Source organism: Aaosphaeria arxii (assembly GCF_010015735.1).
Source record: "Aaosphaeria arxii CBS 175.79 unplaced genomic scaffold BU24scaffold_1, whole genome shotgun sequence".
NCBI lineage: Eukaryota > Fungi > Ascomycota > Dothideomycetes > Pleosporales > Aaosphaeria > Aaosphaeria arxii.
Genome location: NW_022983474.1, coordinates 5,554,122 through 5,580,319, shown reverse-complemented (window position 1 = coordinate 5,580,319; position 26,198 = coordinate 5,554,122). Strand labels below are relative to the sequence as shown.

The 26,198-nt window shown below is 49.5% G+C and overlaps 9 protein-coding genes across 9 annotated transcripts; 3 read left to right on the top strand and 6 right to left on the bottom strand.

Moving 5' to 3' along the window:
• Window positions 1–441: 441 nt before the first annotated feature.
• BU24DRAFT_418030 (uncharacterized protein) lies at window positions 442–971 on the top strand (the record flags this gene model as incomplete). The annotated part of the gene is made up of 1 exon (XM_033526872.1): window positions 442–971. A coding segment is annotated over exon 1 (242 nt), but the record flags the coding sequence as incomplete, so codon positions are not given.
• A 921-nt stretch (window positions 972–1,892) lies between these two features.
• On the top strand, window positions 1,893–3,089 carry BU24DRAFT_430725 (uncharacterized protein; the record flags this gene model as incomplete). Its single annotated transcript, XM_033529828.1, has 1 exon — window positions 1,893–3,089. The coding sequence occupies one exon, from the start codon at window positions 1,893–1,895 to the stop codon at window positions 3,087–3,089; it is 1,197 nt and encodes a 398-aa protein (XP_033390730.1).
• A 631-nt stretch (window positions 3,090–3,720) lies between these two features.
• On the bottom strand, window positions 3,721–6,262 carry BU24DRAFT_488606 (SNF-domain-containing protein; the record flags this gene model as incomplete). The annotated part of the gene is made up of 3 exons (XM_033533561.1): window positions 5,068–6,262; window positions 4,238–5,013; window positions 3,721–4,149 (listed from the first exon to the last, which is right to left on the bottom strand). Exons 1-3 carry the CDS (start codon window positions 5,849–5,851, stop codon window positions 3,721–3,723), a joined length of 1,989 nt encoding a protein of 662 aa, XP_033390729.1. The 5' UTR covers window positions 5,852–6,262.
• Window positions 6,263–6,976: 714 nt separating this feature from the next.
• Window positions 6,977–10,407, bottom strand: BU24DRAFT_471559 (copper-translocating P-t; the record flags this gene model as incomplete). Its single annotated transcript, XM_033532698.1, has 3 exons — window positions 10,004–10,407; window positions 9,743–9,949; window positions 6,977–9,610 (listed from the first exon to the last, which is right to left on the bottom strand). The coding sequence occupies exons 1-3, from the start codon at window positions 10,217–10,219 to the stop codon at window positions 6,977–6,979; spliced, it is 3,057 nt and encodes a 1,018-aa protein (XP_033390728.1). The 5' UTR covers window positions 10,220–10,407.
• A 690-nt stretch (window positions 10,408–11,097) lies between these two features.
• On the top strand, window positions 11,098–12,498 carry BU24DRAFT_418027 (HAD-like protein). Its single transcript, XM_033526871.1, has 4 exons — window positions 11,098–11,427; window positions 11,599–11,842; window positions 11,929–12,026; window positions 12,097–12,498. Exons 1-4 carry the CDS (start codon window positions 11,148–11,150, stop codon window positions 12,327–12,329), a joined length of 855 nt encoding a protein of 284 aa, XP_033390727.1. The 5' UTR covers window positions 11,098–11,147; the 3' UTR covers window positions 12,330–12,498.
• Window positions 12,281–13,540, bottom strand: BU24DRAFT_418026 (tryptophan synthase beta subunit-like PLP-dependent enzyme). Its single transcript, XM_033526870.1, has one exon. It carries the CDS (start codon window positions 13,284–13,286, stop codon window positions 12,468–12,470), a length of 819 nt encoding a protein of 272 aa, XP_033390726.1. The 5' UTR covers window positions 13,287–13,540; the 3' UTR covers window positions 12,281–12,467.
• A 409-nt stretch (window positions 13,541–13,949) lies between these two features.
• On the bottom strand, window positions 13,950–16,062 carry BU24DRAFT_44140 (carboxypeptidase cpdS precursor). The gene is made up of 3 exons (XM_033530441.1): window positions 15,721–16,062; window positions 15,084–15,662; window positions 13,950–15,013 (listed from the first exon to the last, which is right to left on the bottom strand). The coding sequence occupies exons 1-3, from the start codon at window positions 15,899–15,901 to the stop codon at window positions 14,127–14,129; spliced, it is 1,647 nt and encodes a 548-aa protein (XP_033390725.1). The 5' UTR covers window positions 15,902–16,062; the 3' UTR covers window positions 13,950–14,126.
• Window positions 16,063–17,137: 1,075 nt separating this feature from the next.
• On the bottom strand, window positions 17,138–19,763 carry BU24DRAFT_418024 (tripeptidyl-peptidase-like protein). Its single transcript, XM_033526869.1, has 3 exons — window positions 19,134–19,763; window positions 18,346–18,994; window positions 17,138–18,298 (listed from the first exon to the last, which is right to left on the bottom strand). The coding sequence occupies exons 1-3, from the start codon at window positions 19,308–19,310 to the stop codon at window positions 17,277–17,279; spliced, it is 1,848 nt and encodes a 615-aa protein (XP_033390724.1). The 5' UTR covers window positions 19,311–19,763; the 3' UTR covers window positions 17,138–17,276.
• A 2,815-nt stretch (window positions 19,764–22,578) lies between these two features.
• BU24DRAFT_363646 (MFS general substrate transporter) lies at window positions 22,579–25,061 on the bottom strand. The gene is made up of 2 exons (XM_033524216.1): window positions 23,573–25,061; window positions 22,579–23,517 (listed from the first exon to the last, which is right to left on the bottom strand). The coding sequence occupies exons 1-2, from the start codon at window positions 24,711–24,713 to the stop codon at window positions 22,724–22,726; spliced, it is 1,935 nt and encodes a 644-aa protein (XP_033390723.1). The 5' UTR covers window positions 24,714–25,061; the 3' UTR covers window positions 22,579–22,723.
• Between the last annotated feature and the right edge of the window lie 1,137 nt (window positions 25,062–26,198).

The following is a 26,198-nucleotide window of genomic DNA, read 5'->3' as shown; positions in this document are numbered from 1 at the left end:
TTGGGAGATATTAGGGTTTTTTAACTTTTAGAAGTTCGAAGCCGAACACAAATACTTGTATTCCTTATCATTCGGAAATCAAGATAAAGGCGAGGAAATTGGGACAGATCTAGACTACCCCTGATATTTTCAATTACAGCGGGATGGGGATGGCACTTGTCCAAAAGCAGGCAAAGCGAATCGTTGATTTTTCGAAACTTGTTTTATATTTAGCATTGTGCAGCAGGTTTGCTCATGGTGATTGGCTATAGGAGGCTTACGTATCACTGTGCCCCGAACAGCTCGTATGCGATGTGCAGTAACTAGTAGATTAGCGGCCAAAGTCAGAGGAATACTTGTAGAGGTGTGGCGATATGGATTCCCAGAAAAGGAGTTGCACTCGAGAGGCGTGACTTGATAAAAGGCGGTTTCGTGTTGGTGCTCTAGTGTGTGGATTTTTGCAAATGTTGGGTATCTGAATGCGGCGCATTTATTGCTAGAAAATCTTAATGCGACTGGGAGGCAGATTGGATACTGCGAAGCATTTGCCCTGGGCATGTGCTTGTTTTGTCAACTTCGGGCTGAGCACTCGGTGATTTACAGTAACTAGTGCTGGAGACAGCCCCTTTAGGATCGTCCAGGGGATATACTCAATTCAGTCAGCCACAGTTAGGGTGGAGAACACAGTGGAGTACGAGGTGAGGGTTTGTCATTGTGCTCAGGTTTTGGATTTGCAGTCCCCATGGTCTTGTTGGCTGGAGGCTTCGGCGCTGGGTGCACGGTGGGAGTGCGTGTAACCCGTATAACAAATAGACTGGAAAGACACCGGGAAAGTCTTTGTACGGTGATGGGATGGAATTGGTTGGGATGGAGGACAATGCGATATGATGTTTCAGGTGGACTATGGAGTGAGTCCTATTGTGTAGATCCAAAGACATGGGCTGATGGATATTGTATCCATACCTGGGGCTATGGCTCTTGTAGATAGGTCTGAGACACGTTATAGGAGGTGTGAACCGTAAAGTAGTAGATAAAACATTTACCTCGTAATAGATGAATACGAGTAATAAGTGACTGTAGGTGAGGGTAATATGGGTAGAGTAGGAGGGTAACTAAGGTTAGTAGGTAGAGACGCGTAGGGGATGAAGGAAAATAATGATGACGACTTGCCGGCGCTAGTCCCTATCCGTCACTAGTCAAAGCTTAGCCTTCCAGCGCTGCCACCAACTCCCGTATTCGTTCATTCACTCTCGTCTTCCTCTCACTTTCACTCTTCTTTCCTTTTCCTTTTCCTTTCTCTCCCCTAATCTGCCTCACTCGAGAATCTAAAACTCTCCGGATTTCTCTCTCTTCTATCGGCCCCTTCCCATCAGATCCTTCTCGTCCGACTGCCACTCTGTCAGACAGATTCTACTTTGTAGCATCTTCTGTTTGCTTTACAGAATAGGGTCTCAACCAACCAACCAACGCCCGCGTCCTAGTCCAAGGCCCCCCACCCTCCAGCGCCCAGATAGACGTCTGCCAACCCTTCAGATCATCTACCGCTCATACCATCGAGCTGCTCTCGTCACTCGTTTCTCTGGGTTTGAGCTCGTCGCTCCCCTACAAATACCACACAATTCGAACCGCCTCGATCCGGGACCTATAACGAACATTTTCCTGCGCTCCTCGACTCCTCGTTCCTCAACCACGACTGTGCTTTGTTCTGCCACTTCCGGCGCCTTCCTGACTGCCACACCCTCCCCCACCCTGGCTGGCCTGATTTGAGTTACCCTCCTATTCACCACGAAGTGCGCTCGTTGCAGCGTTGCTTTCCGATCCCCCTTCTTACTCCCCATAATCCTTAAGAGTCCTTTCAGACTCACCCAAACAGCATGACTGCGTCCAATCCCGCGTACCAGTCACTCGCAAATATGCAACAATCCTTTGCAAGTCTGGGTCCACAGGGCCGCTGGCGGCGTGTTGTCATCATGGCTGCTGTGCCAATATCCTTCATTATTCTCATCCTTGCTTTCGGCTCAAGTTACGTCCCGGAGAGCAAATTCGGAGCGTCTTCGCAATACCCCGTTCAGAGCAGCAATGTTTCTATCGACGACACCAACATGTCCATGGCTACTGTCATCAAAGCCCTGTATACCCCGATCCTCCACCCTGTCGATGCACCCACCTTCACCGATGAAGACGGCGACACATACCACCTTCCGGCTGGAGAGCCACGCTTCAAACAGAAGTTGGGGAAGAAGGTGTTGATTTTGGATATTGATAGTCGGCCGTTGACGGGTGAGGGACAGTTGATGAACAAAGATCTCAAATGGAAGGGCATGCGAGCGTTGTCTGCTGGTATGCTGAGTCACTACATGTTTGCCATGATCCATGGGTATGACTACAAATTCATCCGCGCTCCCGATTACGAAGATCGCTGGGGAACCTGGGTCAAGGTGCCCATGATGAAGGAGGCTCTCAAAACCCACGATTACATCGTTTTCATGGACTCAGATGTTATGTTCCATTATCCTCATCTCCCACTCGAATGGCTTTTGAATTACTGGAATATGACCAAGGACACGCTTGCCATGATGTCGATTGATCCCGACGAGCCCCAAAATTACGATGCGAAGGGCAACCGCTACCTCAACACTGGATTCGTCATCGCCCAGAAGAGCCAGCGCACGCAGGAGATGTACAAGGCATGGGCCGAGTGCCCCACCGAGAACAAGTACAAGGGCTGCAGCAGGTGGAAGCTTGATTGGGCACACGAACAGGCTGCCTTTGGAAACTATCTCCGATACGATTATGACCGTCCCGAGGATATCAAAGTTTTGCCTTGTGTGGAGGCCAACGGCGCGCCAGAAGCCGAGCACCGTGGCGGTTGCAAAGGTATCTTCGTGCGCCACTATTGGATCAACAAGGGCCTCCTTGCCAAGAGCATGGCCGACTCCGTCATGCAGTACTTTGTACCCAGGCTTCATCAACTATATCTCCAGTCGGCCAACGAGCATATCGAAAATATGAAGGACTATAGAATCAGCAACGCAGAGTTGATTCCCCTGACCGAAGAGGAGAAGGCAACAGCAAAGAAGGGCAAGAACCAAAAAGACGAAGGATGGTAAACGAAGCAACCAGTTTGACGATACCCCGAGATACCCGCTTGACCCACTTTGACTACCAAGCTAGTCATTCCCCAACAATGCGCCTTTTTATACCGAGCGCCCAGCTTGCTTTTGTCTCTTTCTCATGCAGTCAAAACCGCGATCTTCCGCTGTCCGGCGTTCTGTTGTAGAATCATCCGTTTTGCATTGCATTGCTAGGAGTTCAGGAATCGGATTGGAATGAGACTGCCCACCCTCTTCTTCTGACGACGGCCCATTTCCGAAACGCAAATTTCAAGATCTTCAAATGAAACCGCTCGAGTCCATACCGAGAGTTTCGTGTATCATATTTTAAGTAATGCTTTTCTCTTGGGCGTATTTTGGAGTGCACAAGAATCCAGCGCGGATGGTCTGACGCACATGGTTTATTTGAATATAGAATTGAATACGAAGTGCGCATCACACGACACAACATACGACTTCTGAAATTGCCATACCTACCTACCTAGGTACATTTGATGATTATTTTTATCGCGAAAACTCCCAAGGAATATCGCTCACCAACTGGAATAAGCCGTTCATGGAAACGTACATGAAATATAGTGATTCTTCAGATTTGCTAACCACAACAGGGAATTTCCCATACTTATTCTCATATCTCAATCTTCCTACCCTGATTCTCAGTTTCCACTATCTTCTGCGTCTCGTCACTAGTCTTCCCATCGAGATCATGTGTTCTCCCATCCTCCACCTCCCTCCCAACGACATCCTGACCGACTGACACATTTGGTGCATAATCGATCTTGCCCTCGCCCCTCCTAGCAACGGGAATGAACACATCAAACCACCTCGGTAGCACAAACCCAACAGCAATGATCACCATGACGAAGTGCGCAAAGGAGAACGCGAAGATGTGCAAAGGGTCACGTCTATTGGTCAGGAAGAGCGGGTACGCGAAGGAGAAAATTATGGCGAGAATGGGCGCCGAAATGTAGCGGAGCAGAGCGCCCCAGAAGACGGGAATCTTCCAGTTCTTGCCCTTCGCGACGCTGAGGTTGAGGTCGCGGCGGAGTTGGACACCCTGTTCAATGCGTTAGTTTCGTTGCATCATTTCGGACTTGCATTCTAGGAGGTAACGATCAACTGGTTTCTTTCGAATTTGGACATACCTGGTAGAATGCAGCCCACCAAAATCGGCTCAGAAACACGTTCTTGTTCCAGAATCCGGGCGCAGGCGAGTCGGGAGTCTTAGCGATGAAGACAGCTACGATGGAGCCAACGATGAACAGTCCGAACGCGAGGCCTGCGCCCGCAGAGGCGCCCACAGCTTGGGCGAGTGCGAGGCCAAAGATAGTGCCGCCGAAGTATCCAAAGTTGAAGGTGAACAGTGCGGGCCAGCCGATCTGTCCGACGACGTCCCGGTAGCGGTATACGGTCGTGCAGGCGATGATTTCGGCCCAAACGACGAAGAAGAGGCACATGAAGTTGATGTAAGTGTCCGCTGCGTCGAGGAGATAGAAGCCGAATTCGGTGCAGTACATTAGGGAGAGGAGGAACGAGACGAAGCATGCGACCGAGGCGATGATCGTGCGGGGGATCTTCTTGCCCCAGTCTGTGTCGCAGATCATAGTTACGATGGATTCCATCAGGGCGAAAGCTGAGCTGACGCCCAGGAGGAACACCGTGAAGAAGAACACAATGGACCAGAATTGAGATCCGGGCATCTGTGCAAGGGCTTCAGGGTACGTGAGGAATCCGATCGAAAATGTTCCCAATGAGACGCCATCGTCTGGGTGGATGTCTAGGAAGCCAATGACGCCAAAGACGGAAAATGCGATGAGGATTTCGTACATCGAGTTGGAGATGGCGACAATGAAGGAGTCCTGGACGGCATTGGCGTATTTCGAATTGTATGATGCGTACGAAGTGAAATACCCCATTCCCACTGGTACTGTCAGATGCGTTCCTACCGACGAGCAACACTAATCCAAGAACTTACCGCCGATTGAAAAGAAAATATGACCACACGCAGCCTGCCAGATATCCCCACGACCCAATTGATCCCCGTTCCACTCGCCGAAGTACAGCTTAACACCCCGTCCAGCATTGTCCAGCGAACATCCTCGACCAATGAGAATAACAGCCATAACGATAGGCAAGCCCATCGTAATGTACACCACACGTCCGAGCATACCGACGCCCTTGAACATGCAGAGCCACACAATGAACCAAGTAAACGCACACCACCCGGTCGTCTCTCCCAGCAAGCTGTAGGAAGGATACGACAAGTACGCCCCACCATTGTCTTCGGGACTCGGGTTGCGGATCACCTGGTCATAGTAGAACTCAGTCCCTCGGCCAGTCCACGGCAAAGGGTTCCGAAACGAGTGTCGGAAGAATTGCAATACCCAGGTCAAGATCGGGACGTAATACAGAACGATCGCGTATCCATTGAACACGACCGCCATACCGACACCCTTCGTCCGCTTGCTGATGTGGTCGTACGCGATCAAACAGCCACCACGATACGCCTGTCCAATGCAGATCTCGAGTATCAGGACGGGGAGACCGAGTAGGAACAAAGCCATCAGGTACGGCACGAACCATTGCAGTCCGTTGTTGTGGAATACTTGCCCTGGGAATCGAAGGATGTTACCGAGACCGACTGCACCACCCATCGCAGCAAGAACGAAGGATGTTCGCGAGCCCCATTGGTCGCGACCGTCTTCTGATTTCTCAGCTTTTGGCGCGACGAAACGTACGACCTTTCTTAACGCGTTCATACTAGGCGTAGATGTGACCTTTATGAATGGGTATCTTGAGCTCCGTTAAAGTCGGTATTGTGGGTGAGATTGGGCTCACAGCTCGAAGCAATTGATGTCGAAAGAACAGAGATCAGCGGGGATGCTCGACATAATATCGTATTCCAGTACAGAGGGCCAAGAGCCTCCAAGATTCTCAGATACCACGCGCCAACATGTCTAAAGTCGAGTCGAGGGCGTCGTCCGAAGCGATAACTGACCCCGTTATCAGCCACATTGTTGGCAGGGTAAGTGGCTTGAGCAGGAAGGAGTAATTGTTTCGCTTTCTATCGGCATTCAGAAGGTGGTTTTATGCAGTTAGATCTGGAGGATTTTGGAGACTACTTTGTATGTGAATTAAAATCCTAGTTATGAGTTATGGTTATCTTGAGGGTAATAACCACAATTCGTCCTTAACTCTTTCGAGTATTGTGCAGATACTGGTCTAGTTGTCGCAACACCAGATTGAAAACTATTGGTGAAAATTGGTGTAGATTATCTAAGATAACAGAGTACAATTCTATTGCCAGAACATAAGGATTCATCTTACCCACCCCAAAAGCAGTCGTATTCCTCCCACTCTCATCCTCGGCGCCAAAATAACTCCCTGGAAAGATCGGAACCCCCGAACCTATCAACCAAACAATCCACACCAACGACTCATACAACCGACCATACACAAACACACCCTTCCCTATCGAAATGTAAGACAATCAGCGGAACGATCCTGGGTCTTGTTTCCTGCCTATTTGGAACGCTGGTACTTGTTCTGCCCCTCGCATCCAAGATCTGGGGTAACCTTGGCGGGTCCGACCAACTGCCCAGCCACGTGCCGTACTGCCGTGATTGGTGTACGCCTTATCGAAACAAAGAATTGTGGGTGAAAGGGAATGCTGCTATTTGTAGGAAAGGAATATGAGGCGCAGATATTGTCACATGATCATTGATTACATTGTGTTGGCGCCAGATGGTGGGTGCGAGTGATGATGCTGAATGTGATTTTGACTTGAGATTAGAGCCCTTCAAATTTGTTACTCAACTTTAGCACTGTTGGTTTTATTTTAAATTCCCGACGAAAAGGGATTGTGACTACCTACGTAGGAAACCTCAAAACCGCGCCCATTTCAAAAGAACACCTGCAGCAACGACCGGAAGAACGCTCACAAGCTCACCGAGTCCAGCAAATTCAGGAGGAATTCGAGCGTGGACGAACGCGCCCGCTGCCAGAAGGATTGCAAACACATTGTATACGAAACTCCAGCCGAAGTTGAATGCCACTCGATGCATTGCTTTTCTACTCACGGCAATGGCAGTAATAACCCCGGCAAGATTAGGTCGCATCAGCACGATATCAGCTGCAGACTGTGCAACATCAGTGCCCTCGTTCATGTGAACGCCGATGGTAGCTTGTGCCAAAGCCACAGCATCGTTGGTACCGTCGCCGACAAATATGACAACCGGCTGCTTGTTTCCCTTTCCAACACGGCGAGAAAGTAAATCTTTGATGTATTCTTGCTTGTCAGATGGTGTACAATGTGACTGTACATTCGCTGAGGGGATTTGAAGCTGCGAGGCCACTTTTTGGACGGCGCCCCCATCATCGCCAGATACCAAATGGACGGAGATGCCTTTGGCTTGGAGTTTGGTGATGGTCTCATGTGCATCCTCCCGCAGCGAGTCTTCCAGACCAAACACTGCCGCAACCTCGCCGTTCACGGTGAAGCAGAACACAGTGTACCCTTCTGCAGCCAAAGACTGGACCAAGGAATGCTCCCCGAGTTGAAGCCACCTTGAATTACCCGCCTGCAGTTTGCGGCCTGCGAAAGAGCCTTCGACTCCCTTTCCAATAACTGATTTGGCATTCGAGATCGTTGTCGGTGAAATGTCCATGCCCTTTAGATGGTTTGCTACCGCAACTGAGACCGGATGTTTACTACTGCCGATGAGACCAAGCAGCATAGATTTTGTGCTAACAGCAGGGTTCAGATATTCTTCTCTGACAACTGATAACTTTCCTTGGGTGAGAGTTCCCGTCTTGTCAAATGCGACATGTGCAGTCTTGTACGCCACCTCAATTGCATTAGAAGATTTGAAGATGATCCCACGCTCGGCGGCGACTCCGGTTGCAACTACGACGACCATCGGCACAGCTAGACCTATCGCGCAAGGGCATGACACGATCAAGACCGTAATTGCATAGGTGACGGCTTGAACCGTAGCTTCGCTCCCGGATTTGCCCTGCACGGCAATGCCAACAGCGATCCAGATGCAGAACACAACAATGGTGATAGAGATGACAACGGGCACAAAGTAGGAGGCAACCCGATCTGCGATCTCTTGTACCTTGGGTTTCGACAACTTGGCTTCGTCAACCATGCCAGCAATGGTACTAATCGTGTTGTCGCCCGGAACTCGACCCAACCGAACTGTGAGGGCGCCAGACCCATTGATAGAACCAGCAATCACAGCGCTGCCCTTCTTTTTCTCAACAGGCCTTGACTCTCCAGTCAACATTGACTCATCTACCTCGGATGTTCCTCCTATTACTGTACCATCGGTAGGAACTTTGTGTTCTGGTGACACCTTGAAGACGTCACCAAACTGTAGCAACCTGGCATCGATATCCTTCTCAACACCAGTAGTGTCGATGATAGTAGCTGAAGTGGCTTGCAATGAACGGATGGAAATGGATTCGACAGCTTTCTGACGTGATAAGGCGGCAATGTACCGGCCAACCATGATCAGGGTGACAAGTAGGGTGCTGGTTTCAAAGAATTCGCCTGTCGAGAGTGGATTTGAAGTGACCATATATCCAAATGCGATGACGGAGAATATGTATGCAGCGCTTGTGCTCAGAACGATTAAGAGGTCCATCTCAATCACGCGAGAGAAAACTAAAGCTTTGAGTGCTTTGGGGTAGAAGGGACCGGCGATTGCAATCTGGATGATGGTTGCAAAAGCCAGCGATATTGATCCGTGAGTGATCTTCTTGGCCTCTTTGTCCGAGAGAGGTGCCCAAGCAAGAACCAAGACCGGGATGGTGAGCGCAATTGAGACCAATGTTGCAAATCCCACGTTTCTCACATGACGAGCCCCAGCATGTAAAGTAGGATCCGCTTGGGGTGGAGCGAGCTGCATTGGATTATACCAGCCCTTCTCAGAGAGATCTCTTGCACCTATGACTTTTGGATCGAAGTCGACACGAATGATCTTCTTGTCCACGGCTTTCATCTCAAGCACGCCTTGAGGCCAGTCCCCTTTGACATAATCTATCGGATTGTCGACTATGAAGTCGATGCTGGATCCGTTGTTTGTGACTCGTTCGCATTTGAACTCGGTGGTTCTCTCAAGATGCTTGACAACGTCTTCAGCGGACGACATACTAGTGTCAAGGTCAAACTCAGCTCTCGATAGAACGAGGCTGGTTTTCAATCGTGTAATCGCGGGAAGGGTTGAGAGCGTTCGTGATAGTTTCGTTTCGCAGCCAGTGCAAGTCATCCCTGAGATGCTTAGAATGACATGCTCTTTTCCGGAGAGACCGCGCTCAGGGTCACTTCGACCTGTCAAGGTCTGAGTGATCTCTTTAGTGGTTTCGTTCATTGCCTTCTTCTCAGAACAACATCCACCCCCACATCCTGCTGAGACTTTCTTCTCTGTGCAACACCCACCCCCCTTTCCGACAGGAAGTGGAGCTTTTGCGTTACTCTTCTTCTCATCCGAGCAGCATTTATCTCCATCATCCTTCGATGATGTTTTACCCCCACAACATCCTGTTTTTGGGGCATCAAGTTGTGTATTCGCCGCGACACTACCGCCCCCATCGCAACAGCCGACAGACTTAGCAGCGACCGCCTTCGTTGTACACGATGATACCGGGGGTTGGGGATGTGAATCCTTATTCTTCTTCGAAGTACAGCATCCATCATCTGAAGAATCGTCATCAGATGTATCGTCATCGCAGCAAGCGTCCTTGCAGCCCCGTTCTCCGGGCTCATTTTCATCCTTCAGTGTGTTTGATCTGTCGCCTGAATTGGAATTTGATCCGCAGCATGACGATGCATCGTCTGCAGTACAAGCTTCCTTCTTACAGCGTAAGTAGAGGAACAGTTAGGTGGGGCTAGTAGGATTCCATACCTTAACCGCTGGATTGCAGCAGTCATCGTTGCAATCGTCAGCCTTGTCCTCCTCAGAAGGCCTGCTTGTTGGGAGAGTTTGTATGGGGTTTTCGGGCTCAACGCAGGATGGAGCAGTCAGTTGCTCAACTTCTTTATCGTTCGATACTTCAACATTCACTGGTGTAGAGATGGGCGACGCCTTCGCAGGGCCACAACATCCTGAGCCGCATGCCATTGTGACTGGGAGCTATTCAGTTGATATAGTCAGAGGACAAGGTGTAAGTGACGTTCGAGAGTCAAAGAAGTAGGAGCAAGCTGTGTCTTATACAACTCCCTCCACGTGACACCGAACGAGAGGGAAAATAAGATCCAGCCCGAGATCAGCAATTGAAAGTCAGTATAATTGCCGAGCCTATACTTATAAGTACATGCGATGTCGCAAAACGACATATGATCGCCAGAAGTCGGGGTTCTAATTGTTGTATACAGGTCTTGGCGGTGACATATCGATATCATATCGATATGTTATCGGTATGTTATCGTTGTGTAACTCACGAAAATGCCTGAAACACTGTTCCGAAGGCATATATATATAGTCAGTTTCTTTCAGCACTCTTTCTAGTGTTTCAGTCGGCTCATGACTTGTAGGCGTCGGTAGTGAGGTTACTACCTGAAAGTGACCTGGCAAGTTCACTCACTGTTTCCATACTCTTGACAGCAAGCGATTGAGAGATCTTCGTTACCTTCTAAAGTACATGTCGAAATTTCAGTTCTTTATCGAAAAGAATTTTGACCGTAAGAGTTTTTGGAGTTCTTTTTGATTTCCCTCGTATAATTCACGTTCACTCACTCAGATTCCCATACAGAAGATCTATTAAAATTAATTAGCCGTACAAGTCTTCAAAATGGAAGCCTTTATTTTCATGACAGCATATAATGATACAGTCACTCCTCTTAGAAAAATTACAATTGCGCAGAGATCAACCTCCTGACTTGTAAATGGCAAACATCTGCGGTAAAGATGCACTGGCGAGTACGGCGCAGCACATGAACCAAAGACGCTGATATTAGAATCTCGACTAGAACCCGGATGGACCCACTTCCCGCAGAAGCAACCACCAACCCTAGTCACACCGGCCAACTGATTGACGACGTTCAATACCATGCCCATCATCCTCGCGCGACAAATACACATATCCAAAGCCATCATATCAACTTCTATAAGGACTAAATCCCACTGGTCCCATACGCGGAATTTTAGTTCGAGTCGTCCGCGGACGTTGGAGGAAGTAAGAGACGGAAGTAACGTGACGAGAACATTCGATAAGATGAGTCGACCGACGAGACCGCGACGATTTGCGCCGCTTGATCCTGCGAAGAGGAGGGAAGGGGACGAGAGGCCTACGTTGAAGGGAATTGTATTTGATGTCGATGGTACACTGTGTATGTCCTACGATCCTTTTCTTGCGTGGCCTGGGTATCATTCATTCACTTCGTCTTCCAATATCAAATTCAAATGAATGTCTTCTCTGCATCGCCAATCATTTTTCTAATTTTGATCATTTTCAAATCATACCAAACTCAAACGAACGCATCCACTAAACTACCACCCAGGCCTCCCCCAAACCTACATGTTCGGAGAAATGCGCTCCGCCCTCGGCATCACCAAGAGCGTCGACATCCTTGACCACATCTACGCCCTGCCCACCGCCTCTGAGCAAGAAGCTGCACAGGAGAAGATCCGCGCCATCGAGCGCAAAGCCATGGCATCTCAGGAGCCGCAGTCCGGCCTCGTGGAGTTGATGGAGTATCTTGACTCGAGGCAGATACAGAAGGGCATTTGCACCAGGAATTTTGAGTAAGTAAGCATTGATTGATCTGTGGGGTAGAAGGGAGGTAGGGGGTACGGAATTTCATTGATAGCTAACGAACGGTGGTGTATAGTGCGCCGGTGGAGCATCTCCTCACGACGTTTCTACCAAAGAGCCTTTTCGCTCCAATTATTACGAGAGAGTTTAGGCCTCCGAAACCTGATCCTGCCGGTAAGTTAAGTTCTGCATCTTAACATATATTGGCTGTACACTGGATCTGCGACTAATTGTGATGATCAAGGTATACTGCATATTGCGAAGACATGGATGCATGAAGACGGCGGGAATTCTCTCATCATGGTCGGTGACTCTATTGATGATATGACGGCTGGATTCCGTGCCGGTGCTGCAACGGTGCTGCTTGTCAATGACGTCAATAGGCATCTTGTTGATCATGAGCATACGGACCTCATTGTGGAACGTTTGGACGATCTGATAAAGATTTTGGAGGATGGGTTTGAGGGACGGGCGTAATGATGCACGAACCCACGGAATGGTTGGAAGGTACATTCGAGGAAGTGCCAGCAGACCTACCTCTCCTGCTGTGTATACACTGAGGCTTTGCACAAAGAGAGCTTGTAATTATCTATGGGGTTTCGAGGTGGAAATAGACTATCCGGCTACATTTTCAGCGACCTTCGCCCCATCACTACCGACTACGCCCTCCTCCCTTTCCGCTTTGCCTTCATCAACGGGCGCAAAGATCTTCGTGATGGCCTCGATAGTGGTGTTCCCTCCGCTGAAGACGACACCGATGTTCCATCCCTCATCCCCAGCCTCACGCTCAACCATTTTCCGGAAATCTTCGTTGTACAATATCGTCGCGAGTCCGACGACTGCACTCGGCTCAACAAAACACTTCATCCTCTCTAATACTAACCTCATGGCATCACGGATGTTCTGCTCTGTCACGGCATACAACCCAGCAACATGCGATTTATCCGACACGATCTTCCATGTCCAATCACCAAGCGGCGTTCGCAACCCATCCGCAATTGTGAGTGTCTTGACGGAGGTTATGCGCTCCCCAGCTTCGACACCCCTCCTAGCGTCATCTCCACCTTGAAAGCTAGGTTCGGCACCGAAAACCTTAATACCAGTACCGTGGAGCGCAACCGCATTTCCACTCAGCATGCCGCCTCCTCCACATGGCGTTATCACCGCATCCAATCCCTTCTTCTTGGAGCGCACAAATAAGCTCTCGTTCTGCTTTATTAATTGCTCGACTTGTGTCTCCAGCTCCAACGCCATTGTGCCCTGTCCGAGGATGATATCCGGGTGGTCATAAGGCGGCACCAATGTCGCGCCAGTCGCTTTGATGACCTCGGCCACGACGGCCTCACGCTCCTGCGAGGTCGAGCCGCTGAAATGAACGTTTGCGCCTTGAGCTTGGGTGCCGGCGATCTTGGACGGTGTGGATATCGTGGGCATGACGATGTGGGCGGGGACGTCGAATGTCTTTGCGGCGAGGGCGAGGGCTTGCGCGTGGTTGCCTATTGTCCCGAGCGAATCGCACACGTTAGCACAAATCCTGGAGAAGGTTCGAAGGATGTTGGTTTAAAAGGCATACGGACCAGAGCTGTGAGTCACGACGCCTCTCCTCTTCACCTCGTCGAGGCCTTGCTCTTCAATCAATCGCTGGATCGCATGGAAGGCTCCGCGGACTTTGAACGCCCCGATGCGCTGGAAGTTCTCGCATTTGAAGAAGAGTCGGATTTTGGGATTGGCAGGAGTCTGGCCTTCCCATTGCGTTCCCTTGAGTGCCGCTGGAGATTGGGGCGTGGATGCGAGATCGGAGAGAGTTGTGTTGGTTTGGACGGGTGTGAAGTGGATGTGGGGTATGACGAGTTTATGGGCTTCGACAACGGAGGAGCGGGTTAGCGATCGCGCGCGATCAATGGATGCCATTTTTGCATAGGTAGTAAATGGAGAAACACGGGTTGTAGGTATTGAAGCCGGTACATGGTGGAGGAATTAGGTATGTTTGGGTACCGTCAATGGTGACGAATAATTAATGGGGCAGGGAGACAGCGAGGGGCCAAAGACGTGGGGAAGAATGTCCGGAGCTCCTATTCGGCCATTCTACTCCGACTACGCCTACACTCCGTAGTTACACTTCAAATGATTAATGTGGACACCATTCTGCAATGACAATGTACAATTTGAGAACATATCATTATACGGGGTTGTGAAAGAGATGAAATCAAGTTTGAATGCTAACATATCTTCGTGTACCACTTGAACAACACATTAAGGTCATGGCTATCTAGCTCAATACCACTTCTTAAATGACTCAAGACCAACAGCAACATCCCTCTTCATCGTCGCATTGACGGAAGGTTGCACCTCATTGGGTCTCGTGGTAAACGGCACCCTGCTCGTCAAACTATCAATCCGACCGAGCAAGAATTCCAGCTGCCTGTACCCGCTGCTGGGCTGGTACTGTGGCACCATGTGTCCACTCATGCGCTGATCGACGAAAGTCAATTTCCTCTCCGTATGAACAAGTCCCATGATGCCGCTCGCCGAGATAGAGCCAAGGCTGACTTCCTCATGGTAAGGGACGTAGAACTCCTCCTCGGGCGCGCACTGGAATCCTTGCTGACCACCCCAGGTCATGTTCTGGATGGTGAGAAGGGTGCCGTTGCCGAGCAGAATCCAGTCTAGTTCACCATGCACGATGACGGTCCTGTCGAGCGCATCGATGACGCGGGGAAGAACCTCGAGGCCGGAGTCAATGGAGTTATCGGTGTCGAGGACGCCGTCGGAGCACTCGGCCCATTCCTGGATTGGCGCATTGATGGCCTTTTGCACCTCAGTTCGGTTGAAGTAGATTTCAGCACCTTCGGGCAGGTATCCAATGCTGCCTGGGAAGCCGAGGACATCCCAGAGCAATGGGCATGTTGTGGCGATCTGGTAGATGTCGAAGCAGGGGTTGGTGAGCAGAACGGCGTCCGTGATGTCGTTCCAAAGCGCGCATGATGGGTCGTCCTTGGGGGATGTGGGCTCGGGGAGAGGTCCCGAAGGCGGGAATGTCAGGTACTTCTCGAGGTAGTCGGTATAACCGCACTTGTCTGCGCGCTCGTGGATCGACTCCGTGAATGTCGAGTTCAGGTTGAACAACTGCTTCCAGTGGTCGACGTAAGCGACAGCGGGAACTGGCTTCATGTTAGTACACCTTTTGCTCCCGGTGGGAAACCATCAGTTTATATTTGGAGGAAGACTCACCATCCTCGAGCAATGCATCGGAAGCAACACTCGGATCATAAACCATAATGCCCTTGACATCATAGTACTTGGTATCATTCTTCTCCAACATAGCATCCGCAAAGTACGGGATGTACTTTCCAGCATACGACTCTCCAGCAATGAACACCTTCCTGTCTTGCAGACCGAAAGTATCCACGAAGTTCTTGAAGAAGCCTAGGAATTCCTGAGCCGCCTCTTCGGTGCTGTTCGCCGTCGGCTTGCCCTGGGTGAATCCAGTACCCACTGGCTGCTCCACCCAGACCATGTTTGTCAGGTTGGCCCAATTCCACGGGTTGTAGATGGGCTTGTAAGTACCGTACTGCCACGAGATGGGGCCATTCTCTTGCAAGAAGCCTTCGAGCGACGAGCATCCTGGGCCGCCGTTGAGCCAGATGGTGATTTCCTCGCTGGCGTCGGGGTTTGCGGATGGGAAGAACCAGAAGTAGAGCTCGGATGTCTCATTCGCAGAGTCACTGATGGGGAGAAGACCTGCGTAGGACTCGCCGATGTCGAAGTCTACGTTGGGAATGGCGCCTGCGGTGCCATTGACGGCGAACTCTGGACACAGATGTGAGCATCGGACACTGATATAGGACAAGCTATCAAGATAACGTACTCTTCGTATTGTCATTCTGAGCAATGATGAAATCCTCCTCGCGCCTTTCGATACCTCTAGGCGGAGAATACACCGCCCTCGATCGCGGAAGATCAATTTTCTTTCCAGCGTACCTGGGGCTGCGAGCTGCTGCAGCAGAGCCCAGGAGGCCACACAGTAGGACCGATGACGAGAAACGCATTTTGCTTTACGATGATTTGACCGCTAATTGATAGGTATCCAATCTCCGTCTCTTCAATCGCAATTATATGCAACAGCTGTGTATTGGGACGAAAACGTGCGCAACAACCCAAACGTCACTTGCACCACGAACAAAAATTGCTGCAAGGCCTGCCACAGATCCTGGGCTGTCGCGCCCAATTTATCATGCTGCAGCTCCCACTAACAAAATCGCTGCAGTTGCCTTCGATAGATCCTTTGGATGACGTCTGCAAGACCGGTACGCAGAACCAAGCTTAATGCCGTATTAGGCAGCTCGTACAGGGGAGGTAGCATGGCTAACTCATGTCGTATCCAAGCCCGACTCCTCCGCGCTCGTGTATACCCTGGAACGATTAGAATTGGGGTAAAAGTGATCAGGCTTAAAGCCAACGCTCCCAATGATTTCAGCCAACAAGCTTGCCCAAGTGGTACGGGATGCATTATTACCTCAATCTCGCGAACGCCTATCATAATATCTCGTAATCCAGGTGTGCCTATCGCCACATTGGAGGACTTTTGGTCCAGACGCGTATCAATTGTCTCCACAGTAAGGCAGCTTCCCCATGCAAATCAAGCTCCTTGAAGCGATACCAAGCAAGAAAAGAAGCTCTGCCCAGAATGCGCCACCCCACAAACAAGCTTCCCTCAAGCAATTGATGCTCCACCCAGTAGTTATCGCTCTCCACTTACTACTGTGAGCTTGCTGGTACGGAACAATATTTAGAAATAGCGCAGCCTACGCCGTGTACCTCGGCCCCGACGTCCCAGTGTGGCAGGAGAGAGGAATTAGATGCAAGCCTTGCTAATTACTACGTTGTGGCGAGGCCGGCTTTGAAAACTAGATAATCAATTTGTGGCGTTGGTTGCGTCTGGCAAAGGCTCGAGGAAGATAAGCTGCAAGGGCAGGTTTAGACCACATCAGGCAGGTCGGTCGGATGTGCGCGGCCAGGGCCAGGCACGCTGCACGCGACGGGTGAGATCTGCAGATAGTGGAATCAGTACCTACGCTAAACATGTCCTCGTGCGGTACGGTACCGCACTTTCATGCATTTTTCAATACACTGCCTTGAGGAAGGATTTGATGAGTAAAGTCTAGTGTGATGAGGATGTGGACGTTGGCATGAACTCTCAATGCTGAAGTTCTTATCTGTAAGTGTTATGCCCTTGGAAAATCGAATGATTTCCAAAAATAAAATAGTCGATGCCAATTAATGTTCATAAAGTGATGTCATTCTTTCTTACACACATCAGTGTAAATAATTCGATAGATCTCTGTCGTTTCGTGAGAATCGGGCTCTAGTCGGCTCGACTGTATATATGTGCAGCAGTGGGAAGAAAACCATATCACAAAGAATCTAGTATCGTCCTCCATTGAGACCACGGCGACCGCCATATATGCCACCCTCTGAGATCTGGAGCAGTTTTCCGAAATCGGGAGTTCCATATCCTGTTACGGGATCCCAACCTTCTGTCGCGTTCCACGATGCAAAAGGTACAAAAGGTGCCTTTAAGCCGGAATAGACACTGCGACCTGTGCAGCCAGTTGACCCACCTTTCACAATGTCGTTCAGGCCCTTGTAGCCCTGTTCATAGATCCATGGATTGAGGAATCCGAGTGCCGGCTTTCCGGCAGATATACGAGCGTTGTTAAGCAGTGCAATTATCGACGCAAATGCGGGTGCAGACGCACTTGTACCACCAACGGAAATTTGTGTGCCCTTGTCAATCACACGGAAGCGGGCGCCTTGTGCAGCAACGTCTGGGAAACCACGGCCGTTGGGGTTGTAGAGCCCCTCCCATTGGCTGCCCAACTTCGTAAGATAATCAGTCACAGCAACGTCCTGGTAGGATGGACGATCCCAAAGATCAGAGAATCCACCAGAAGAGAAGTAGATGGCCTCCTCTGGATTTATCTTTGTGGTTCCTCCAACCGCCGTAACATAGGGGCATGATGCAGGGAAGATTGGCAAGAAGCGAGTGGTGTTTTTCCCGTCGTTCGTCTGACATGCTGATCCAACGCCTGTGTCACCGCTGGAAAAGAGAACGGATACGCCCCTAGTGCCGAGCTGTCCGATGAGATCGCAAACTTTCTTTGCATACTCGGCTGGAACACTCTGCTCGTCCTCCCCATACGAGGTAGTGAGTACCGACGGGAGTTCGGTGTCTGCCAAGCTATTCAGATAGGTGAAGAACTCCAAGTATGGCTCGTTCTGATTATCGTCGAGTGATGGCTGGTCTAGATCAGGAACAAGTGGACCGCGGCCAGGAGTGCTGTAATAATTGGTCTTAACTTCTGGTGCGACAAGGCCAGTGGTGTATTGAATATCTAAATTGGCCTCCACACTGTCATTCGTGGCGCGTTGGTCGAGAATTCCACCTGGACTTTGTTAGCGTTTCGACTTCAATGATTTCAAAAACACCTACCATTGACCGAAGTCCAGGTGAAGTTGCTACCGACAGCCCATGGTGCGTAGATGGACGAGAACGAAGCCAGATCTTTGAATCGTGCGTATTGTTCCAGATACCCAGTGACACCAAGAGTGACGGATGCGTTGGCATCCGCTTTGTAATCGGCAAAGTTGTACAGATCCTTTAAACACTGGGGTGTAATCGCTGTATTACACGTTTCGTTCACGGCTGTGGCCTTGAGACGGGCGACAGTGCCTATGAATTCTTTGTCGATAATGTGATTATTCTGGGCACGGATCTGGCCAAACCGAGTTGTAGGCTGGATCATGTCAATGTGCTGACGCACTACTTTTGGAACTGAGTAGTGAGTGGCACGGATCCTTTTGATATCTTCGCGTACGGTGTTTTGATACGTCTTGAAAGTCGTGTGCATCATGTCTTCAGCCTTCGAAAGAGGAGCAACAAAATTGATCCAATCTCCATCGTCTTCCACATCCTTTGATGGGATGCCCGAGTCTGCAAGCCACTTCAACACAGCATCGGTGGATTCAGGTAATGGCTTGATCAGCTCCTTCACCTCATGACGCTTGAGATGTTGGCCATATCTCGGATGACTTGGCGTTGAAATCTGTATTAAAGTCTGATCGAAGAGGTCATGATTGGGCTATTTAGATGTTAGGTTCATAGCTCGATGTATTTTTCAACTGAGTGGGTGAAGGGCCAATGAGGTCACTACAGATGGTAACCTCCCTAGCAAACTTGCCGACATTTCTAATTAATCACGCATTAGGGAACTTGCTCACCTGGTGGACTGCGATTCGGAAAAGAAGCTTGCGGCTTGGAGCTGGCGCGCCGACCTCCTTCCATCCCTCAGGCACATGGTGGAGATTCTCAACCTGGACAATTTCAAGATCGTCAGTAGATCTGCAATTGACGGCCGCAAGGGATATCAACCCCACGAACAAGGTCGAATACTTCATGGCGACGTTGGGTGCAGTGTACTACGTGATCGGAATCCGGGTCGGGTGTGCCCGGTTGCTGGTCGAGCAGGAATGGACGCAATTGCTTGGATTTGGCGATCCGTGATCAGACCAGCACCTTCAAGCCTCAACGTTCCAGAGGTTCGAGAAGGGGAGGGAAACGGGAGAGCTGAAGGCGGAGAAGAGAGGGATAGGAAGGGATGGCGATTGGGAAGCGCGGGGAAGGAAGGCCATGAGAGAAATAAATATATCTGGGGGCATCGTCTTCTTCCACCCCATGGAAGAATTGCGATAAACAATCTCAAAGCCTCTGTTTCGGGAAGGCGCAACCCTGCACGACCATGTAGGGTGACGGTTCCGCGCTGGCCTGATGGAAACCCGTTTCATCCATGGGTCAGCTGGGATCGGCGGAGACCATGGGCGCAAGGGTGGCCGATCGCATGCTTTGCTGTGTGCTGAAGAGGGTCTGCCATGTCTTGTGCGACGCGAAGGACCGCAAGATATGCGCGGAAACCGTATGCTGGCCTGTACGATCGTAATGCTGCTCATTGGTTGCATGGTTTCGGTCATATTAAACTCAATATGGAAGCATAAACATAGCCGATGCTACCGGGTACGCCTGGAATGGAAGAAGCGCATGAATGGTCAAGCAATACCAGGGCCTGTTGGCGCGGAAAAGAACAGTACAGGGAGATGTGGCGACTTTGAGACGACGCTGATGTATATTGGTAACTTTTCATTTTATCTCTTTTTCTAAATAATTCTTCATATCGCCATGAGATACCAGTAAAGGTGATGGATGAACGAGAGAAAAACGCAGAGAATGAGGAACTCAAGGAAGGATTGAGGTCGGAGATCGGAGTAAACAAGCGCCCGCCAATCAAAGCTTAAGTTCTCGTCTCTACAAATACCTTTCTTCAGAGTGCCCAAAACATAATAATAAACACCTTACTCTATTTTACAGTACACGCGTCAATACGTTTATCTCGAGAAGAGTTCAGGACAGCGGACGCTGTCCATGTTTGGACTCGATATACAACTACACTGCGAGCTCTCCTTCTTTTCCGGGTATCGACCCCTCCGCCCCCTGCACGAGTACAATCTACTCCGCATCCGAGTACCTCTCCCTGCATTTCTAGGTCGTGCTTGAACCGGAGGTCCCCGTACATGGTACTTATGTCGTGTCTGCTTTGCTATGGGAACAAATTCACCTCTATTCCCAACAGGACGGTTCGTCACTTTTTAGCCTGTTCGTAGTCAGTCATATGCCCCGAATGCCCACGATGGCAAAAACAATATCGACTGACATACCTACAAACACAGATTTCGTGCAGCATCCGATATTGATCAGGATCAGAAGCCCTGTATGACTGTTCACAAAATCTATCTGGCTATTCGTTTTAACGGCCTTCGCTTCCGTTATTGTCCCAGTCTCGTACTTGTTCAATATAATCTGTCATTATTTGCCGTTGTGATGTGATGGAAGTTTACGAATTTAGACACTGTGAATCACCTCAATCCAGTTCATGCGCTTGGCAAGCAACAGGGTAATTGCCGCTGATGGTACCTTACCCTAACATTTGCACGACAATGGCTCAGCGCAATCCCGAACCGTGCCTATCCCCCTCGGTGTCACAGTACCACCGTCACGTTTTACATCCAAGATCGCCAGGGCTTAGCGAGAGTACACGTGCAACGCTCGTCATCCGACTTACCTCATGAGTTCACTAAAGGGGCTCCTACTTATAGCGTCGTGATATTGTCTCTCGTCGTTCATCGATCTAGCTTCAATCCACATGGTCTAGCACGTTCCTGGTACGAACGCCCTTGCTTCAATTGTTGAGCTCTGTCTTGTCTTGAATTTCGCTCGGTGAGGAGCTAGAAACATCGTGAGTTCACAGTCATCGAGCCTAGTTACGATAAAGATAAGAAATTTGAGGAAAAGGCCTTGTAGAGTAGGTTATTCGAAGACAAATGCTATAGAGAGCTCATGTAATGGATTAGAATACCACAATTTTCCAAGTCTTACAGGGTATCTTTCAAATCCCAATTCAATTTCTACAATAAATCGGGGAAATAGAGACATGGAACATTCGATATGGTTCAGATCACCTTGATTTAACTCGAGACGATTTTTCTATAATCATAGATCCCATAGGATAGCTTTGGATCTGGTGACCGTTCACTCTTGCATGCTCTAAACCGCGCGATGCCTGACCAGGTGCTGATTCGGGCACTTGAGCGCAGCGACCTGATAAATCTAGACTGTTGAATTGTAAGACTACAGCTATCAATTGGTGATGATAGTCTATGTTGACCGCTGATTTATACCTTACAGGCTACAGGAATGTGTTTCAGCTCCTTCGTTTCCACGAGAGCTCACGCCTTGAAACAAAACATGTCACTGGCGTTGTGAATATGATGTGCTGTATACAATTCCTCACCGCATTGTGTTTCACGTACACAATTGATCGGCAATTTTACCGTAAGATCTAGATTATGCTTGGTCTAGTCTTCCTTTTCGGTGTCTTCCATTATTGGTTTGTTGAGCATGTGGATTCCCAACTTGTTTGAGAAGTTGGTTCTAGGCTCCGTGCTAGTGCTGTTTGGACGTGGTGTGATTTGATATCGAGTATGGGTTCCTCCGTTATGGTTTCGCATAAGTTGATCATGATGTAAAATTTTGTGCGTAGAGATATTCCACCATGAAAGAACGAACAAAATAGATTAAGAGGTTTGTTAATACATTCGACAAAGACGATCGTGGAGCGACTGAGCATTGCACCAAGTATTACCTCGATCTTGAGTTCACCAGCCACGGTATTGACAAAGGCCTATCGGTGGCTTGGTTGCACCTCATATCTAGGTGATGCACTCTAAGAACCTGTCGCACTGAGTGAATAAAGCTGCAGGAATGATTGTAACACATTTTCGAAATTTTAAAATGTTGATGTGGTGTGTAGAGGAATTACACGATCTAGGCCATACATTCAGCAAGGGCGAATTGAGGCGAACACATACCTAGAGTAGAAACCGATTGATTCGATTCATTCTAGGTTGAAGAACTATTTGCCGTGGGCAACATTTGAGATCACGTAGTAACAAGCATGTATCTTTCACACAAGACACGAACATTTGCACTTAGATGTGGAAAAGTAGAATGTAACTTCTCGGCTTGAGACTTGATATAAATGTATGTACAACCACTATGCTTAGCATAAATGGAAAGGAATTGAATTTTGAGTAAATTATTGCTTATGCTATGGTTCGTATTATAGACTGGGGGAATAACGAATGTTGCTTTTCTAGTGACACACTTCTTCTCTAAATGATGCCATATTCGTGACCCTGGAGCTATACCCTAGCAACAGTATAGCGCATAGTAGTCACTCATCGTAGACAGACGAAACTTTCTACCTGCCAGCCCAGAAACGGAGGAAAGCCTCCTTCTTGTTCTTTGGTGGCGCTTGCTCCTTCTCGTTGTGGTGGTCCTCGGCGAGTGGCAATCCGTCGTTTCCAACATTGGTGACAGCGTTCTGCTGCTTTCCGAGGAAGTAGTCGGTCTGGAAGCAAGCGGCGATGAGAGGAATGAAGGCCAAGGCGAGAGCGGTGGCAATGCAAGGGTAGAGTGCGTGTCTGTAGGCAGTGACAGCACCCTCACGCATGGGAGTTCCGAACTTGTAAGCGGTACGAACAGTGCGCATGTTGCTGAAGAGCTTCTTGACATCCTTCTCGGTGGCGCTGGCCGGGAGGTACTGGCGCAGGGCCTTGGGCATCTCGTGAGACCACATCACGGCAACAACAGCAGCGCCGATGGCCGATCCAACGCTAGACCACAGAGAGAGGAGGGAGATGGCAAGGGCGACGTCCTGATGAGGAACGGAGGCCTGGGAAGCGACACGAGAACCAACGACAGACATGGCGCCTCCGAAACCGATGAGGATTTGGCACATGATCATTGCGGCGTCGGTGTTCGTAGCCATACGGCCGTCGAGCATGATACCCATACCAATGATCTTGATGCAAAGACCAACCAATTGGATGGTCTTGTAACGATGGGTCCATCGCTGCAAAAGACCAGTCATAGGGCCACCAACGCACAGCGCAATGGTCAAGGTGTTGTTGTAGTAAGTCCAGTTTTGCAGGCTCCATGGCTTGCCAACGTATACGTAGGAACTCCAGTACAAAGCGCGGATGCTTCCAGCGACTACGGAACGGTTAGACGTAATTTAGACTTAAAAGGAGGAAACAGATAGACTTACGCTGGTAGAAGAAATCGATGATGATGGCCATAGCGAAGGTCTTGTTGAAGACAAGACGACGAGGCGCACTGGGCACCTTAGCCCACTTCATTTCATAGACAACATACGCGATGAGAAGAAGGCCTCCAACGATGAGCATGGCAATGAGCGATCGGTTCTTCCAGCCGCCGTCGGCATATGTCCTGAGCGAAAAGGGAAGGAGAAAGAGAGACCATCCGAATCCTAAGAGGATCAGGCCGAAAGCGTCGATTTCCTCAAGATTGTACTTGAGGGATTCCATCCAAGTCTTGGTCGGCTCAGCAGCTTGGGCGGTGACCATTCCATGTGGTCCTTCCTTGCCCTCCTCGGCGGCGAGAGTTTGGGCAGCACGGCGGGCGGCATTGCTTGAAGCAATGTTGACGATACCATGTTTCTTAGCGTTGCGGTCGAGGTAGACTAGGGTTGCGATAGCCGGAGCGAGCACAACGGGCATGATGATAGCGAACATGCCGTAACCCCATCGCCACTGATCCCTTGAAAGGATGGCATCGACAATCTTTCCAGCGAACCAGGGGTTGATGATTGAAGGTACCGACAAGAGAGAGCTGGCAAAACCACGCCACTCCAGAGGTGTCAGATCAGCAACGATAATATCGCTGGTAAGGTCCAATCCAGCGCTTCCCACGGCTACAAACGATTCACCCACTACGTAGGCGGAGACAGTCGAGCATGTTGCGATGATGATGTAACCAACGATATAGAACATCAAAACCAAAATGTATGTGTATGGGCGGGAGGTGATATCCGAAATCTTGGCGATGAAAGGCTTCGAAACGGCGCCGATGATCTTTGTAGCGATGGACAATGTGGCCAGGACCGAGCTGTGTTGGTTGAAGTACGAGGAGACATCGACACTGTAGTTGCTCGTGGTGGTAGTGTCGAGTGAATAGGCCCAGGCACAGACGAGGACTGAAGCTCCAACGAGCCAAAAGGTCTTGCGACTTTGCTTGCCTTCGCGATAGACGGCCTCCATACGGGTAACACCCTTGGACTGGTGGCCGACATCAACTGGCTTCGGCTTTTCATCCTCATGGTACGAGCCCGTGTCGACCGGATCGGGCGTGATCTGGTCTTGCGGGTTCCCTTTGTCGGTGGTAGCCATTGTTGCTAGTCCTCAGACTGCGCTGTAGGTAAGTACTGTTGTGAAGTTGGCGAGCTTGAACACTACAGCTATCCCTGGAGACGAGATAACTTCAACTTCTTATACTTGCTCTCACTCGTCGAATGACATGTGCATTCTGGTGGTTACTCTCCACTATGAGTGCAGATTTTTATCTAGTTTGAGCATTCGCCCCATGTTGTCGTCTAGAACTGTAGATGGTCGACATGTAGTTTGTCAATCCAATTCATGAAATACGAGGTGCGGCCCAGTAAGGGCAACCCGTTGGTCAAGTATTGCGGGTTGCAGACTCTCTCTCGAATCATCACGCCAAACACGAAGTCATCAGATCTTAGGCAAGACGATAAAAATTCATCAGATAAGGGGCTGTTAGTTGCATAGACCATTCTATTCCGTTGTCCCTGGTCAAGTCTTGACACGGGTAGTTCCATTGGAATGACCCATAAATCCCGAAGGATCCCCACAATTTCTGAAAAGAGAAACTGATAATTAGGATAAATTGACATACGAGACTCACATGGCAATGTTTAAACACACGCGCACCAATGAAGTCGGCCTTTTGTCTCAATAAGGTTCCTGTGATATGCAAAAGAATTGGCGCGTTCATGTAAACCGCAACGGCCATCTGGCATACATCGAGTACATTTTCCTCCGTGAGCAAATTCCAAAGGCTCGCAGACAGATTGTATGCTCCAATGCCGGAATCATTCCCTACGGATCTCGGTTGCCGTCTGCCGTTGCGATCGTCAATTATTTTGACTAAGTTGGCAAAGAGTGACAAAACTAGAGACGCGCCACCTACATCTTCACGAGGCGGCGACCCAAGAAACTGTGATTATCTGTGCTTCACGAATGCTATTCTGGCCATACCGGTAACTGCTTCCCTCTGGATCGCGCACGGAATTGTCCCTTGCGTGAAGAATTGTGTGCCCCACGAGGCTGGTCCGCCGTTCTCGCAGATATGATAAGATCGTATTCACAAGCTTTAGCAAGGCTGTGGTGTATTGTTTGGTACTCCATACAAGTATCTTCCATGCAGCGGTGCGAAAGCGGGGAACTCATGCACCCAACAATGCCGCTGCTGACCAGGAAACAGGTTTTGCTTATTTCCATAGAAGCCTTCGCGAAGTATGAATGGAAGCGCATCTCGCGGGAAATATATCCCATTATGCTATATGTAAAGTACCTCGTACAACTGCAGACACAAAATCGATGAACAAGGAAATCAACCAGGAAATGAGAACTTCCAACATGGTCCAAGAGAACATTTACCTAGTTCCTTTCCTGACCTAAAGCGGATCTTTTCTTGATTGAAGTCGTACCCAATTGCCAGTCGCATGATCTGTGGCAACTGGTTATGCTCGCCACGTCCTTAATGTTGCACGGATATACACATGCTCTGGTAGATCTGGTCTAGTTGCTCCATGGACATTCAAAGGTACGAGGTATTATTGGGCGCTAACCCTA